The sequence below is a fragment of the Rhinoraja longicauda genome, chromosome 8 (assembly GCF_053455715.1).
Source record: "Rhinoraja longicauda isolate Sanriku21f chromosome 8, sRhiLon1.1, whole genome shotgun sequence".
Taxonomy (NCBI): domain Eukaryota; kingdom Metazoa; phylum Chordata; class Chondrichthyes; order Rajiformes; family Arhynchobatidae; genus Rhinoraja; species Rhinoraja longicauda.
In genome coordinates, this window is record NC_135960.1 from 22812069 (window position 1) to 22831043 (window position 18975).

Below are 18975 nucleotides of genomic sequence, written 5' to 3' on the forward strand. Positions count from 1 at the left end.
TGATATCATTAAATTAGATTTGTTTCTTTAACAGATACAGTTCATTATGGGCTTTCAATCATTGTGCATGTTAAGTTCACAATCCAAGGGCACTGTCACAAGAACTCCAGGGATAAACTGGTCAACAGGCTCACTGAAAGCAGTCGGAATTTAATTAACAGGACTATATTACTCTGGTCACTGAAATAAAATCTATTCTTTACTCCTGTACTTGCAAAAGAATCTTCTTGACAACAGCCTTTGACAGTTTATTCATTGCTTTTTAAGTAATTTTCATTGATTTATTTTAGAGGGACATCTTATTTAACCTCTCTTTTGCTCAGTGCAATTCTTGAATGTAAACTGTGATTGAAAATAAAAAGAACAATTTTTTTTCTTATATATATTTTTCTTATATTTTTCCTAGTACAGGTAATTCAATAGAAGCGATTGGTTAGCAATTTCAATAGTCAATCATGCTGAAACGTTCTAAGGACATCTGATTACTGTTGGGAGGGGGAGGTTACAAGGAAACATTTTCTTTTCACTCAGCTGTTTTTTGCCAAGGCAGCTTTTTTTTCTGCTTGCTGATTTCCAAAGTAAATATTAAGTAGTTTTCTAGTTCCCGAAAGAAATTGCATTTTAACCATTTGGCCTGCAAATACAAATAGTGTTTCATAATTCATCAATCACGTATTCAATTTGGGCTATTAAACTGCATGTTACAGCAAAATGATCTGCAATAAAATGTAATTTCAAGATCTTTATCTTTCTGTGAAGTCTAAGAGCTCGCTGTTCTCAAAGGTTTGGGTGGTGTTTTATCTTTCTTCCCTCCTTAACTCTATTTTGTAGATTAAATTCTTCCAAGTGGATATGTATTTTACTGCTCTATTTCCCAAATGACGTGTTATTTTTATGCATTCTATAATTTTGTTTCAATAGTTACAGATATCGATCATGCAATGCTTTCAACCTAAAATTAATCCACATTGTTTTTAAATTTCCAGACGACTCAGGTGCTAATTTCCCTTCTGAAAATTTCACTCACACCCTCAGCTTTTGAGAGGGAACTTCAGCTTTCTATAATGGAAAACATCTTATCCCATTCCCATACAAGGTCTGGGAGTGTTCGCCAGAGGGGACGTGGAAGGGAAAGAGAACTAATAACCAGAGAACAAGGTTCTTTGCTTCTGGTTAAGTCACTTAAAAATATAAGTGGCTGGGTGTGGTAATGCCTTCAGGAACAGTTTGAGTATAGAGTTAGGGATAGGCTAGGACAGGATTGAAGGAGGATTTAAACAAAGGAGAGGAATCTTCACACGGAATTGGCATTGCCAAGGAGCAAAGAAAGATCATTCACGAGGACAATGCTAGGATCAGGACCAGACAGAGGATCCCCCACATGGAGGCTGGGATTGGGGTATTGGGCTGAGGTGTGCAAATTCCACACAGAACACCGAGGTCAGGATTGAACTTGGGTCTCTGGCGCTGTGAGGCTGGATCTCGACCGCGGCACCACTGTGCCACCCGAAAAGAAAAGGAGAATGGTTTGTTGAATAACAGATTGTCCTCAAGAATCAATGGACCTTCAAGAGGCCTGGAAGAATTGGGGCACTGATGGAAATTGAACATTTGTGGAATCAGGTCCTGGATTTGGTGACATCAGGTGGAATTCCTATACAAGGTCTGGGAGTGCTCCAAATATATTTGTTACATTAAAATGTGTTCTTGGCATTATGCACAATATTCTATACTAAGGAAAGCAACCCACAAGACACAACATCTAACACTTGGTAGCCGAGTAAGATATGATTTTCATCTTACAATGGGGTGGGCCTACCGGGAGGAGGTGGCTGATCTGGCACTCTGGTGTCAGGACAACAGCCTCCTCTTGAATGTCACAAAAATTAAGGAGCTGATTGTAGACTTTAGAACGGCTCAACATCCGAGGACATACATGCCACTGGAGTTAAATGGGATTACTGTGGATAGGGTGAGCAGCTTTAAATACCTGGGAGTCCACATCACAGAGGATGTGACATGGGCAACACACATTGCCATACTGGTGAGTAAGGCAAGGCAGCGCCTTTATCACCTCAGACAGTTGAGGAAATTTAGAGTCTCTCTGAGGATCCTTCAGTGCTTCTACTCTGGGGCTGTAGAAAGCATCTTGTCCGGGAAAATCACAATCTGGTTTGGGAACAGCTCTGCCCAGGACAGGAAGGCTCTGCGGAGAGTAGTGCGTTTGGCTGAACGCACTATGGGAACTACACTCGCCCCCCTGCCGGACCTATACATCAGGAGGTGCAGATCCAGAGCCAGCAACATTATGGGGGACCCCTACCACCCCAGCAACAGACTGTTCCAGCTGCTATGGTCAGGCAAACGCCTCCGCTGTCATGCTGTGAAAACAGAGAGGATGAGACGGAGTTTCTTCCCACAGGCCATCAGGACTGTTAACTCTCATATCACCAGGGGCTAATTTAATTTACTGTATTCATTTATTTTTTGTGTTAAAAAAAATAAAATTCTATTCTGTTTTGTAGTTTAGCACAATCCGCAGGCGTTGCCACTTTCATTTCACTGCACATCTTGTATATGTATGTGACAAATAAACTTGACTTGACTTGAAAGGGATGCCGGAAAGGAGTACACTGCAATGGTGATATTACGGACTTGGATGAAAGAGAGTAAGTCGAGAAAGGGAGAGAGTGAGGTACATTATAGAGGTGAAAGAAGGCATCCTTATGACAGCCTGGAAATTTAATACAAATCAATAGTCACCAAAGGATGCGCTGCAGCAAGCTATTGAGGATTCTAAGAGAGAGAAGCTTTCAAATGCACAACCTTCATCAAGATGTGACCGAACTAAACCTAATCAAAGTATCATATCATATCATAGGAAACGTGGTCATGTCCCAATGTAAATTTTGGGACCCAAATGCAAGTTCAATGGCATCCCATTTATTCTCCATGTAAACTGTTGCATGGCTTAGATTGGGGGCTGTTACATTTTATAATGAGGAAGAATTTTCCATATTGTCTTAAGCAAGAGCATCATCCAATAGAGTTATAAACTTCAATTGGATTGATAACGATGAAATAACATGATGTTAATTCTTGCATTAACAATGGGTAGTGGATATGCAGGCAGCAGACTGTAAACACACAGTTGATGGTTGTCAACAAAGGACTCAGACAAAGTGGTTAGATCAACCTATAGGGTTAGAAAACATATTTTTTTCATCTGTATTTCTGTAAGTAATTTTATTTGAGGTGTTGACATTGTGTGCTGGTGTCAAAATATGAATTTGGAGCTTAGAGCAGTGCTAATAGTGTGGAGTATAGTGGAATATCTTCCAATTTGATATACCCTAATCAACAGTGATAGCAGAGGGAACAGTGCACCGATTGATTTTAATATTTGTTGGACTGTGGTGAGATATAACATCTGCATTCTCTGCTTTTCAGTCAGCATCCGAGCCCATTGAATTTCTTGCACCATTTTCATCAGCCTTCACTCTTGACATTGACTGGCATTGGCATCCACTCTAACCCTATTCACAGTGCGTCTATTGGACTTTTCTACTCCTCAAAAGAAAATGCAAGTTCTCCAAATTGTAATTCCTCGACTGACAGTTCCAGCAAAGTGTTGAAAAAGTAAGGAGCCTGCTCCTTTGTAGGTTGTGCCACTCTACAAAGCATCGGTGATCAGGATGACTTCCAAAGTTGATGCCAGTGCCTGATGCAGCCATTGAGTATTTCACCATGAGGTTCAGCTTTAATTACTGCTAGCCACTCACAATATTGGTCCCACCTAATGCAATAACCAAAGGAAATATAATTAACGCTGACTGTCCACAGCAATCAGATAAACCTGCAAGCAGTAGGAGGCATGGTTAACTGTACATCATAAGTGCAGAGAAGATTTAAAAGGATGTGGCCAAGACTCTTTAGACATTGGATGTTAGAGATGCAGCATGGGAACAAATCTTTAGGCCCACTGGGTCTGCATTGACCAGCGATCACCCTGTACACCAGCACTATCCTACACACTAGGGACAATTTATAATTGTGGGCTGGATATTAAATAATGATGAGGTGTACAGGAAAGAGATCACAAACCTTGGTATCGACTCAACAACCTTTCTCTCAATGTCAGCAAGATAAAGAAGATAGTGATCCACTTCAGGAAGCGAAGCGGTACGCATACACCAGTTTGCATTGACGGCGCCGAAGTAGAGATGGGTGAAAACCTCACATTCCTAGGTGTAAATAGCACCAACAAGTTCTCTTGGACCACCCATATTGAAGCAATGTCTAAGAAAGCGCACCAATGCCTCTACTTCCTTAGAAGGCTTAAAAGGTTTGGCATGTCCCCGACAACTCTCATCAACTTCTACAGATGCACCATAGAAAGCATTTTATCAAGATGCATCACAGCATCATCCAACAGCTCCATCCAAGATCGCAAGAAATTGCAGCAAATTGTGGACGCAGCCCAAACCATCACACAAAGCTATTTCCCTTCTATTGATTCCATTTATAAGTCACGCTGCCGCGGCAAGGCCAGCAGCATAATCAAGGATGAGTTTAACCCTGGCCACTCACTCTTCCAGCAGGCAAAAGGTATAGAATTGTGAAAATACACACCTCCAGATTCAGGGACAGTTTCTTCCCAACTGTTATCAGGCAACTGAATCATCCTACCACAACCAGAGAACAGTGCTGAACTATCATCTACATCTTTGGTGACCCTCAGACTATCCTTGATCGGACTTTGCTGACTTTACCTTGCACTAAACGTTATTCCCTTATCATGCATCTATACACTGTAAATGGCTGGATTGTAGTCATGTTTTGTTTTTCTGCTGACTGGATAGCATGGAACGAAAGTTTTTCACCTTACCTCGATAAACGTGACAATAAACTAAACTAAACTTACTGAAGCCAATTAACCTACAAACCTGTACACCTTTGGAGTGTGGGAGGTAACCGGAGCACCCAGAGAAAACACACACGGTCACATGGAGAGCGTACAAACTCTGTACAGCCAGTACTTACAGTATAGTCAGGTTTGAACCCATGTCTCTGCTGCAGTAAGGCAGTAACTCTACCACTGTGCCACGCAAGGGCTTGAGCTAAAGGGAGAGATTGGGGAAGCTAAGATTTTATTCCTTGGGGAGCAGGAGACTATGGGATGAGACATGGAAAATCACAAGGGTAAATGATAGGGTCAATGCACTGAGTCGTTTACCGAAGGTGGGGGAACCAGAAGACTTAGGTATAAGGTGAGAGGGTAAAGATTTAATAGGGGTGACTTTTTCACTTAGAGTGGGTGCATGAAATGAGCTTCCAGAGGAAGTAGTTGAGGCAGATCAATAACAACATTTAAAAGACACTTAGACGGGTACATGGATAGGAAAGGTTTAGAGGGATATTGTCCAAATCCAGTCAAATAGGAATGTTTAAATGGGGAATCTTGGTCGGCATGGATGAGTCGTACTGAAGGGGCTGTTTCCATGCAGTGTGATTCAATGTTATCCCTGCTCCCTCTGCCTTTTCTAGGGGTTAACCAATGTAAACTCAAACTTTCAACACCTGTAAATTAATCTACAGCAGTTTCAGCACAGTCTTGTTACTGCAAATTGAAATTCACGGTTACTGCAGAGCAGTGGTGACACCTTTGAAGAGGTGTTACATGGTTGCCATACGATCACTTCTGTGGATCTATACGAGTCAATACAATGAACACAAGCACAGTGTCTGCAGTTTCTAGATTGTGAAAATCTAACTCACTAAGGGACAGAAGTTGCAACGAACATGTTTTTAAAGAAGGAACTCTTCCAGAGAAAGCCTCCACAAATAATGTCACAACCTAGAGAGCTGTTAACAGTTCATTCTATATATAAAGATTGTAACCTTAAAGGAACAGGCACCATTTTAAAACCAATATTATATAATCCATACTATTCCCATTTAATGCAAAATAAAACAATTACTCATATTAACATATATACATCTACAAATATACATGATCAGCCTATCTATCAGCCTATATCTCTAAACTAAACTAAAAGCCGCACCATAGTTCTCCTCGTTCCCTAGGACCTTCTCAGCGCTGTTGCTTTACCCAATCTTTCTTCAGCGTCTATTCTGCATGTTAACTGAATAACCATGCCAAGATTCTCTATGTGTAGGAAGGAACTGTAGATGCTGGTTTAAACTGAAAATAGACAGAAAAAACCTGGAGTAACTCAGCGGGTCAAACAGCATCTCTGGAGAAAAGGAATAGGTGACATTTCAGGTCGAGACCCTCCTTTAAATTGAGAGTCAGGGGAAAGGGAAACGAGAGATATAGACCGTGATTGGAGTGTAGCTAATGTTATCCCACTTTTTAAGAAAGGAGGGAGAGAGAAAATGGGAAACTATAGACCAGTTAGTCTGACATCAGTGGTGGGGAAGATGCTGGAGTCAATTATAAAAGACGAAATTGCGGAGCATTTGGATAGCAGTTACAGGATTGTTTCGAGTCAGCATGGATTTATGAAAGGGAAATCATGCTTGACTAATCTTCTGGAATTTTTTGAGGATGTAACTAGGAAAATTGACAGGGGAGAGCTGGTGGATGTGGTGTACCTCGACTTTCAGACAGTCTTCGACAAGGTCCCACATAGGAGATTAGTGGGCAAAATTAGAGCACATGGTATTGGGGATAGGGTACTGACATGGATAGAAAATTGGTTGACAGACAGAAAGCAAAGAGTGGGGATAAATGGGTACCTTTCAGAATGGCAGGCAGTGACTAGTGGGGTACCGCAATGCTCGGTGCTGGGACCGCAGCTATTTACAATATACATTAATGACTTGGATGAAGGGATTAAAAGTACCATTAGCAAATTTGCAGATGCTACAAAGCTGGGTGGTAGTGTGAGCTGTGAGGAAGATGCTATGAGGTTGCAGGGTGACCTGGACAGGTTGTGTGAGTGGGCGGATGCATGGCAAATGCAGTTTAATGTGGATAATTGTGAGGTTATCCACTTTGGTGGTAAGAATAAGAAGGCAGATTATTATCTGAATGGTGACAAGTTAGGAAAAGAGGACATACAACGAGACCTGGGTGTCCTAGTGCATCAGTAACTGAAAGGAAGCATGCAGGTACAGCAGGCAGTCAAGAAAGCCAATGGAATCTTGACCTTCATAACAAGAGGAGTTGAGTAGAGGAGCAAAGAGGTCCTTCTGCAGTTGTATAGAGCTCTAGTGAGTCCGCACCTGGAGTACTGTGTGCAGTTTTGGTCTCCAAATTTGAGGAAGGATATTCTTGCTATTGAGGGCGTGCAGCGTAGCTTTACTAGGTTAATTCCCAGAATGGCGGGACTGTCATATGTTGAAAGACTGGAGCGGTTAAGCTTGTATACACTAGAATTTAGAAGGATGAGAGGGGATCTTATCAAAACATATAAGATTATTATGGGGTTGGACACGTTAGAGGCAGGAAACATGTTCCCAATGTTGGGGGAATCCAGAACAAGGGGCCACAGTTTAAGAAAAAGGGGTAGGCCATTTAGAATGGAGATGAGGAAAAGCTTTTTTAGTCAGAGAGTTGTAAATCTGTGGAATTCACTGCCTCAGAAGGCAGTATTGGCCAATTCTCTGAATGCATTCAAGAGAGAGCTAGATAGAGCTCTTAAGGATAACGGAGTCAGGGGGTATGGGGAGAAGGCAGGAACGGGTACTGATTGAGAATGATCAGCCATGATCACATTGAATGGTGGTGCTGGCTCGAAGGGCCGTATGGCCTACTCCTGCACCTATTGTCTATTGTCTAAAGAGAGATAGAGAACAAATGAATTAAAGATATGCAAAAAACGGTGAAAAAGGAGACAAACTATTGTTAGCTGTGACTTAGGTGAAAATGAGTTACAGACAATGAGACTCTCCAGCAGGCTCTCTTTCACTACTTCTAGTTCGATCTCTTCTGAAGCATCTTGGATCTCATGACTAGATTTTTCATCAATTCTTGCATCTTGGGAAAAGTGCTCAACTTGCATCTTTCTGAGCGTTTTGTCAACCATGTAACACTTGGTTCTCTGCATTGATAATTTCTCTTGCAGATCCTACACTTTGCACCTCGCCACTCACTCAAAACTGACTTTCTTTGTATTTCAGCTGGAGGTTTATTTTAGTTCCACTTCCTTTCCTTCCCTCTAAGTTTGGCTGCACCTGGCTTACATTTTTTTCAGAGCTGATGGATCATTGGTGGCTCAGTTGGTGTGTTTGTCAAGAGGATGAGTACAGCTCTGTCATGCATAAAACTGTCTCAATTGTTGACTCTTGTCTGCTCTGGCAGTGGTTAATGTGGTCTCTTTGGACACCCCTGAATTAGCATCCTAAGAAGCTAGATCGTACAATCCTGGAAAGTTGAACCCATGTTTAATCAGCACTCACTACCTTGGTCTTCCCTCGGCCAATATACAAACCCATATACCACAATTTCTTTATGCACATAGCAAGATGTTGGGAAAATATGTCACAGGATTTCCCTTGAACTATTCCTGCAATAACTAATCAATTACCCCATCTAGCACACCCTCAGTTTGTCACCAATTCATTTCTTCTGACAGAGAAAGATCAGATGAGGACATTGTTACTGACCATTCAACCGTGACTGCAGATATTTATTGAAGCAAAACATCGATGGTAAGGAAGAGTTGTTATCTGTTATTAGGGAAGTGGTAACAGGGCACCGTGTGGCTATGCATAACCTGGGACCTCCTTACCTGGGAACAACTGTTTGTTGGCAGTTCCATTTAATACCACGAGGCACAGTCACCTAAGTCACCCCAATATACTTTGTTATCATTCAACCTCTCTGGCATGTAATTGTGAACTGGAAGGAAATTCTTCCACAAGAAATACCCTTCAATGACTTTTGATGAACTGATTGAATACTCTTAACCACTAAAGATTCTTTCTCAAAAAACTTACCTTGCTGACATGTGGTGGGGCAAGATGTCCATTCACTGAAAGGAGTGGCAATGCAATCCTTTTTACATGGCAAAAGGCATGGCCGTAGAGTTTCTGGTCGTGAAGTTTCAGGACATCTGGAAATGTTGGAAAAGAGGAGGAATCAAACATTGTTATTCCAAACATCAGAGAGAAAATCTGCAACAAACTTCAAACAAAAGTTCAGTTTTGAAAAACATGAAAATGATGAACAGGGGTGGGCTACACAGTCCCTTGAACCTGCTATGCTCTAGAGGTTAGGTTGGTTCTGTGCCTTATCCATTTTCCCTGCTGAGCCCAAATTGATTGATTCTCTTAGTTTTCAAAAATATATTAATCTCACCCAGCAATAATCCCAGTGAATAATCATCCACAAACCCATGGGGGAACATTTCAGAGATTTGCAAACCTCTCCGAAAAGGATCTTCCTCTTAGCTTTATACGTCCAATCCCTAACTATGAATTTATGTTTCTAGATTTTGACTTTCCTATTATAAAACATTATATAAGGCTCCTGAGATTCGGGATTATACAAACTTTTCACAGGCACTTTATCCAATTTGTCAAGTGCTAATACAGTTTATCATCACATAACAACTTCTAAGGTACATACTCGGTGAAGTAATTTAAATGCATTTTCAGACCATTGTCAAATTTAAGATTCAATGGACAACTGACAGACATTTTTCTAAACCATAGTTTTCCTATTATTGTGTTAAAAAATAAATTGCTGCTTATCAAATTAGCCTTGCGGAAAGAACCACATTTTGCTTCTGTTACAAACTGGGACAAAAACTGTGCATAACAGTAACTAAACAAAACCCTTTCAACACTTGGTCATTGATTCAAATGATGTCCTCACCAATGTCAATAATGTCCCCATTACTGATTACGGAATACTTTTCTCAGAATGGAAAAGTAAGTGGAATACGATCACAAACTAAACACAAACATTATTTTCAATGGGGGAATTAAAGTTCCCTGAGGGAAGATCAGTTCAAATTGAATAGATCTGCATTAATACATGGTGACACAACAATCCAGTATATTAAAAAGGAAAATAACTGTTGATGCTGGAAAAGTGAAATAAAAGCAGAAAGTGCTGAGAATAATCAGCAGATTTGTGGAGAGAAACAGCATTAACATTCATTAGATCTGGAAAGAATTAGAAAATGTAACATGTGTTAAATTACAGTGAAGAAGGAGGGGTCGAGAAAGGGTGGAGACCAGGAAAGGATAGAGAAAGGAACATGAAGGCTATTTAAATACAGCTGATATGTCTGAAAGTGGTATAAATTGAAGAAGACCATTGAAGAAGAGAGAGAAAAATGGTAAAATGTGAGGCAGGAAAGTCTACAATTGCTACAAGAATAATCCTGGGGATGATTAGGTTAACATATGATAAGCATTTTGGGTAGGAAAATAACTGCAGATGCTGGTACAAATTCAAGGTATGACAAAAAACTGGACAATAGACAATAGACAATAGACAATAGGTGCAGGAGTAGGCCATTCAGCCCTTCGAGCCAGCACCGCCATTCAATGCGATCATGGCTGATCACTCTCAATCAGTACCCCGTTCCTGCCTTCTCCCCATACCCCCTCACTCCGCTATCCTTAAGAGCTCTATCCAGCTCTCTCTTGAAAGCATCCAACGAACTGGCCTCCACTGCCTTCTGAGGCAGAGAATTCCACACCTTCACCACTCTCTGACTGAAAAAGTTTTTCCTCATCTCCGTTCTAAATGGCCTACCCCTTATTCTTAAACTGTGGCCCCTTGTTCTGGACTCCCCCAACATTGGGAACATGTTTCCTGCCTCTAATGTGTCCAATCCCCTAATTATCTTATATGTTTCAATAAGATCCCCCCTCATCCTTCTAAATTCCAGTGTATACAAGCCCAATCGCTCCAGCCTTTCAACATACGACAGTCCCGCCATTCCGGGAATTAACCTAGTGAACCTACGCTGCACGCCCTCCATAGCAAGAATATCCTTCCTCAAATTTGGAGACCAAAACTGCACACAGTACTCCAGGTGCGGTCTCACCAGCACCCGGTACAACTGTAGAAGGACCTCTTTGCTCCTATACTCAACTCCTCTTGTTACGAAGGCCAACATTCCATTGGCTTTCTTCACTGCCTGCTGTACCTGCATGCTTCCTTTCATTGACTGATGCACTAGGACACCCAGATCTCGTTGAACTCCCCCTCCTCCTAACTTGACACCATTCAGATAATAATCTGCCTTTCTATTCTTACTTCCAAAGTGAATAACCTCACACTTATCTACATTAAACTGCATCTGCCATGTATCCGCCCACTCACACAACCTGTCCAAGTCACCCTGGAGCCTTATTGCATCTTCCTCACAATTCACACTACCCCCCAACTTAGTATCATCTGCAAATTTGCTAATGGTACTTTTAATCCCTTCGTCTAAGTCATTAATGTATATCGTAAATAGCTGGGGTGCCAGCACCGAACCTTGCGGTACCCCACTGGTCACTGCCTGCCATTCCGAAAGGGACCCATTTATCCCCACTCTTTGCGTAACTCAGCGGGTCAGGCAGCATCTCAGGAGAGAAGGAATGGGTGATGTTTCGGGTCGAGACCCTTCTTCAGACTCATGTCAGGGGAGGGGGCGGGACAAAGAAAGGATGTAGTTGGAGACAGGAAGACAGTGGGAGAAATGGGAAGGGGGAGGGGAAAGAAAAGGACAGAGGAGCTATCTAAAGTTAGAGAAATCAATGTTCAGACCGCTGGGGTGTAAGCTGCCCAAGCGAAATACGAGGTGCTGTTCCTCCAATTTACAGTGGGCCTCACTATGACAAGGGAGGAGGCCAGGACCCAAGCAGTCTTTCCAGGTGCGGCACAGGTTCATCTGCACCTCCTCCTACCTTATCTATTGTATCCGCTGTTTCAGATGTCAACTTCTCTACATCGGCGAGAACAAACGCAGGCTCGGCGTTCATTTCGCTCAACACCTCCGCTCAGTCCGCCTTAACCAACCTGATCTCCCGGTGGCTCAGCACTTCAACTCCTCCTCCCACTCCCAGTCTGACCTTTCTGTCATGGGCCTCCTCTATTGTCTTGAAAGAGTGCACCATTAAAATAATGTATTAAATGAGCTTTGATATGGTTCTAGAACACTTCCTCCCACATCAGTTCTCAATATAATTTTGGGAGCAATAGTCATTGAATTCTCATCTCAAATTAAATATTTAACTATTCTAATAGGTTAGATGTTTAGTTTTTTGTCCTCATTCAGTAACTGACTTAAAACCTTTTGTTCATTTATAAACATGAATTATTTCTAATAAGGCTAATTAAATAGCAAGACTTGACAAAATGTGATTGCATTTGTAAGCCAAAATGTGATTCTTTGCAAAAAGGAATGACACAAATTTGAAAGCTGAACTTCAGTATCTCATTAACATTGTCCAATGTAATTACTGTTCATGATGTTTAAACATGGAAGAGTCATCAGCATGATTAAAAGATTGCTCGTGATGTTTTAATGTACTGTCCATTAGAGCTACTTAGCTTTTATTCTCCTTCCACTGCTCTTTGCTTCTCCTGTTTACACATTGTAAAAACTCTTCTGTTTTCAGTTTGACAGAATAAAAGTTTTTTGGATTAAACTTAATTATTTATATTTTACACGAGGGGGGGGAGAGAGAAAATAACCTGATTAACATAACCTAAGGTTTTTCATTCAGAAATTATTTATTAGCAAATGGAAAAAGTGCCCTTAAGAACTTACACTTGTTTAAACCTATCCTCGTAATTTGAAAATAAAGTAAAGCAAGATAATACACCTTGAAGGTTTCATATTGATATTTTTAGTACACATCCAGCAGGAAAATATTTTTTTGGAGGGGGCATGATTATCTATATCTATCTATATACTACTAAAACTCAGATCTTGTAGCGTTGTATATATATTCCACTGATGTCGGCTGAATACGGCAATTCCGGCAAAACGGTGAACCGTAGCGCCACGATTTTTGAACCGCCTTAATCAGCATGCGGTTCGCTGCTGGAAAATGATATTTTTATTTAATTCGGACGCATATTTTTTAAGTTACAGAGGTCTAAAAGTGCTGCCCCCCCTCATTTATCGAAGTTTTGACAGAAGGGGGGCGCTGCGGTCCGGCAGTGCTCAGTACGCATGCGCGGAATCTCCTCACTCTGTACTCAGCACGCATGCGCGGCATCTCCTCACTCGCACCAAAACAATGGACGCCGTTAGCGGCGCCAGCCCGCGATCACCGGCTCACCTCTCCTCTCTCCCCTTGCTTCTCTCCTCTCTCCCACACCCGGGAGAACATCTCCCCGCTATCCCCCCCCCCCCCCCGGGCCCCCTCCCCCCTCACTCTCTCCCCCCTCCACAAATACCGCCCCATCTCTCATCACCCTCCCCCCCTCCATCCTCAACACCTCCCTCCCTCCACCACTCCCTGGGTGTGGGCACGGGCCCAACGGGCCCGCTTTGAACGGGCACACTTGTTCTAGTACATAACTAAAAGTCTAATCTTGGATGTATATATATATATCTGTATGAATGTTCCTGAAATACAGCCAAAACGGTACACGATAGTGCAACAATTTTAGGGCCACCTGCAGGTGTGCAGTATCAAGTTTTGTTATATTTTAAAAGTAATTCACTTTATAAACTTTAATAAACTTTATACTATGAATGGGACAAGTTTCAACGTGGAAGTCGAGCCTGCACAGTGCACTCCCATTCGCCGGGCCCGTCAGCCATGCCTACGCAGTTGGGGAGGGTTGCCAGGCCCAGTATCCACACGTGCGTGGTTGAGAGAAGATTGCCGGGCCCGGCAGTGGCGCTCTGCGCAGCAGGACTGGGAGGGCCATCGCCCATCCCAGCGTGCCCCGGGGAGAACATGGATGGGTGACAACCATTCCGGTGTAGAACCTTCTTCCCTCTCAATGTGTTTGTATGCAGGGAACAAAGAGCAATGGCTGTTTCTTTTTTTCTGATGTTATTTCAAACATAAACCTTGTTTACATATAATGTACTACTGATGCCTCTATTCATTTAACTTACTTGAAAGAATATTTGCCTGTTTCACAATAATTAATTCAGCAGGAAGGAAGGTTGCGGATAATCTGCCAAGACATTATTAAAGAGATGTTGGCAGCTTCTGAAATAAGCATATCCGATTGTAATATTGCTTTGAGGCTCCTTGTCCCACTTCTGATCTAAACCTCCATTTTGATTTAGAATTGTGAGAGCTTATGATATGCAAGTTATGATTAGTATTTCTACATCTTTAATACCAGCATTCTTAAATAGCAGTCCAGAACCCTCTCAAAAAAAGTTGCCCAAAAACGGTTAAAGTTCCTCCTTTGTTGAGCTGGGATGGAGCCAGAAACCTTGTTCCAAGGAACCAATCAATTTGGTTCTCAGACTTCTCTGATCGGTTATACTCTGAGATGATAATAGCATGGAACAAATGGGCTGATCAGAGTGCAAAGAAGCTCAAGATATAACATAAGATCAATCTGGATGAGCAGTTTCAAACCAAGGTCTTGACTTATAAAGGATGGGAATGAGTGAAAAATGATATGAAAAGATTGACGTGGAGTCAAAACAATCATTACAAACAGTGCACTCCATATGTTATTGTATGGCAAAGAGAAAATGTTAACAACGTGCAACAATTATTTATTTTATTAAAGTTAAACATTTACTCTGAAAAATGAATACAAATACCTTTTCGGAGGAACAGATCCAAAATTGTTCCTTACGCAATGGACCTGTCGAACCTGGATGCCCACAGAACAGGTAGTCTCACCATTCCAGCTGATTGTGGAATTGAGGGCTGTCACTAATTTATTTTCAGTGCAAGGACCCCAAGGTGATGCGTCCCAGTGAAACACTGTGCAGCCATGGTCATTACAAGATCGCCATTCTTGCAGAGCTTGGTTAGGAGGGCATGGCTTTCCACCTAGAATATAGAGGAACTTACGATAAGTCATTTCTGATGAAAACGTAGAGCCTATCACTGGATTTTATCCACATGAAAATCTGTGCAACAAAGCTAGGAGAATATTACATTCAGGAATATGAAAAATCAATTGTGCTGCACATATTAATTTGTTCTGTAAAGTAGGACTTGAACTAATACATTTTGGGACCATAAAATATTGGTTTATTATACTTGCTTTCTCGATTATCTTGCAGCAGAAAATATTAATTACCAACACAATTACTTTTTTTCTGCTTCTTTTTATCCATATATTTGTAATTAATATGTAAGACCATATTTTCAGAAATAACAAATATGTGTTTCAAAGTGTACTTCTGAATCTTGTATCAGCAATTTGCTGACGAAAATTAAAATGGACTATTTTAATAGACTAGTTTAAAATTAACTATTTTAAAATTAAAATAGATTGTCTTGTGCTACAGATATTTTAAATCACTGAACAAATTGCAGATAGGTCATCAAATAACCTTATAAAATGATAGGTTATATTTAAAATGACAAACAACATACATACCAATATATTTAAATACCAACTAACAAATCATATGCATAATCAAATTATAACTGTAATTTCTGTTAAATAGCCTAATAAGCTGTGCTTACATAGGGAACTTAACCATAACCTATTAAGCTATACATGTATGGTTCAATGGGTCATTAACAGGATACAAGTATTTGTTTAGCACACTAATAACCATTATGTCGTTTAATAATCAATTAATAGGTTGGATGCTTTCCTCAAATCCCACAGACTACACATGTCCCTAGTTTATTAAAAAAGACAGTGATTTGTTCTATTTTTAGCCTCAAACCAGACCAAGTGGACCCAAAACCTCTCCTACATTGGTGCAGCATTCTCTCCTCCACCACTCCCCCCTCGCCGCTCCCCTCTCCCCCCTCCTCCTCCCTCCCATTCCCCCTCCCTCCCACTCCCCCTCCCTCCACCCTTCCCCCTCCCTCCCCCTCACCTCCCCTCCCCTCCTCGCCTCCCATCCCCTCTCCCCTTCCCTCCACACCCTCCCTCCACACCATCCCCTCCCACGTCCCCCTCCTCTCCCCCTCCCCCTCCCCTCCCCTCCCCCTCCCCCTCCCTCCCCCCACTCCATCCCCTCGACCCTGCTTATCTCCACTACTCTTCCCACCCTCCCCCTCCCCCCTCTACCCCCTCCCTTCACCTCTCCCTCTACCCCCTCCCTCCCCCCTTCCCCTCCCCCTCCCCTCTTCCCCTCCCCCTTCCCCCTCCCCTTCCATTCCCCTTCCCCTCCCCACTACACCCGCCTCAACCCCCTTTATCCCTCCCTCCCTCCTCCCTACTCCTCTCCCCCCTCACCCCCTCCCTAGGAGATAGATTTAAACTTTAAAATGTGAATAACTTTTAACATATAACCGATTTTAATGAAACTTCTTCCATTAGCACCAAAGGGATGACGGTGAGTAAGGTATGCCTAAAATTGTTGAGCTATCTTGTACCGGTTTGGCTGTAGATCAGGAACAAACAAACAAATGAGAGTTTTAGACAATAGACAATAGACAATAGGTGCCGGAGTAGGCCATTTAGCCCTTCGAGCCAGCACCGCCATTCAATGCGATCATGGCTGATCACTCTCAATCAGTACCCCGTTCCTGTCTTCTCCCCATACCCCCTCACTCCGCTATCCTTAAGAGCTCTATCCAGCTCTCTCTTGAAAGCATCCAAGGAACTGGCCTCCACTGCCTTCTGAGGCAGAGAATCCCACACCTTCACCACTCTCTGACTGAAAAAGTTCTTCCTCATCTCCGTTCTAAATGGCCTACCCCTTATTCTTAAACTGTGGCCCCTTGTTCTGGACTCCCCCAACATTGGGAACATGTTTCCTGCCTCTAATGTGTCCAATCCCCTAATTATCTTATATGTTTCAATAAGATCCCCCCTCATCCTTCTAAATTCCAGTGTATACAACCCAATTGCTCCAGCCTTTCAACATACGACAGTCCCACCATTCCGGGAATTAACCTAGTGAACCTACGCTGCACGCCCTCAATAGCAAGAATATCCTTCCTCAAATTTGGAGACCAAAACTGCACACAGTTTTAGTATATAGATGTTAGTACGATACGATATGATATGATACGACTGAACTTTATTTATCCCAGGAGGAAAATTGATCTGCCAACAGTCATAAAAAAAACCTCAAAATACATGAAACATGAAATGATGAGTGAAAAGGCTTGGGGAAGTGCAAAGATTGAGGAGGTGGTGGTTGGCGGGGTGGGGGGGGTCTCAGGCTCAGTCTATCCCACAACAGAAGTGGGAGGAGTTGGTAAGTTTGATAGCCACAGGGAAGGATTTCCTGTGGCGTTCTGTCCTGCATCTTGATGGAACCAGTCCGTTGCTAAAGGTACTCCTCAGGTTGACCAGTGTGTCCTGGAGGGGCTGAGCTGTATTTTCCAGGATGCTCCGCAGTTTGAGGAGAATCCTCCCCTCCAAGACCACCTCCCGTGATATAACTCCGCCCGCAGGCCTTGCTGATGTGTGTGTTGATCCTATTGGCGTCTGCAGCCTTCACCCTGCTGCCCCAATACACAGCAGCAAAGAAAATGGCACCGGCTACCACCGATTGGTAGAACACCTGCAGCATCTTACTACAGACGTTGAAGGAGTGGAGCCTTCTCAAAAAGCACAGGCGGCTCTGTCCCTTCTTGTACAGGGCCTCAGCGTTCCTGGACCCGTCCACTTTACTGTCCAGGTACACCCAAAGATATTTGTACTCCCTGGTAAACTGCACATCCACACCATCGATGGAGACCGGGGACAGGGGTTGTTCCTCTCCTCCTAAAGTCCACCACCAACTCCTTAGTCTTGTCGGTGTTGAGCTGCAGGTGATTCAGCCCACACCACTCAACAAGGTTGTTGACTACACCTCGGGAATTCTGCTTCCTTCCCCTCACTAGGTTAATTCCCGGAATGGCGGGACTGTCGTATGTTGAAAGGCTGGAGCGATTGGGCTTGTATACACTGGAATTTAGAAGGATGAGGGGGGATCTTATTGAAACATATAAGATAATTAGGGGATTGGACACATTAGAGGCAGATAACATGTTCCCAATGTTGGGGGAGTCCAGAACAAGGGGCCACAGTTTGAGAATAAGGGGTAGGCCATTTAGAACGGAGATGAGGAAGAACTTTTTCAGTCAGAGGGTGGTGAAGGTGTGGAATTCTCTGCCTCAGAAGGCAGTGGAGGCCAGTTCGTTGGATGCTTTCAAGAGAGAGCTGGATAGAGCTCTTAAGGATAGCGGAGTGAGGGGGTATGGGGAGAAGGCAGGAACGGGGTACTGATTGAGAGTGATCAGCCATGATCGCATTGAATGGCGGTGCTGGCTCGAAGGGCTGAATGGCCTACTCCTGCACCTATTGTCTATTGTCTATTGTCTATTGTCTCACTGATGCAGCCCACAATTGCAGTCATCTGAAAACTTCTGCAGGTGGCAGGAGGCGGAGTTATATCTGAAGTCCGAGGTGTAGATGGTAAACAGGAAGGGAGAGAGGACCGACCCCTGTGTTGTTCACCACCATGTCCAAGACACAGTTCTGTAGCCTGACAAATTGTGGTCGTCCAGTCAGATAGTTGGTGATCCAGGACATCAATGGAGCATCCACCCGCATCTTCGTCAGTTTGCTCCCTCGCAGTGCAGGCCGGATCATGTTAAAAGCACTGGAGAAGTTAAAAAACATAACTCGCACAATGCTTCCCGGCTTATCCAGGTGAGCATAGGAACGATGGAGCAGGTGGATGATGGCATCCTCAACCCCCATCTTTGTTTGGAAAGCGAACTGCAGGGGGTCCAGGTAGGATTTAACCTGGGGTCACAGGTGAGTGAGCACCAGCCTCTCCAGGGACTTCATGATGTGTGAAGTCCGCGCCACCGGTCTGTAGTCATTGGAGGAGCTGGGGCGTGTTCTCTTTGGTAAGAACCAAGCAAGATGTCTTCCAC

At 42.9% G+C, this 18975-nt stretch overlaps 1 protein-coding gene across 4 annotated transcripts in view; it reads right to left on the reverse strand.

Annotated features, from left to right (window-relative positions):
- The window catches only part of thsd7ba (thrombospondin, type I, domain containing 7Ba), a 681502-nt gene that overhangs the window by 260988 nt on the left and 401539 nt on the right, over positions 1 to 18975 (reverse strand). For all 4 annotated transcript variants that reach the window (XM_078403389.1, XM_078403391.1, XM_078403388.1 and 1 more), the window contains 2 exons: positions 14727 to 14961; positions 8968 to 9083 (listed from right to left, as the gene is read on the reverse strand). In XM_078403389.1, the coding sequence (XP_078259515.1) occupies positions 8968 to 9083; positions 14727 to 14961 (351 nt within the window). The remainder of the gene's footprint in view (positions 1 to 8967; positions 9084 to 14726; positions 14962 to 18975) is intronic.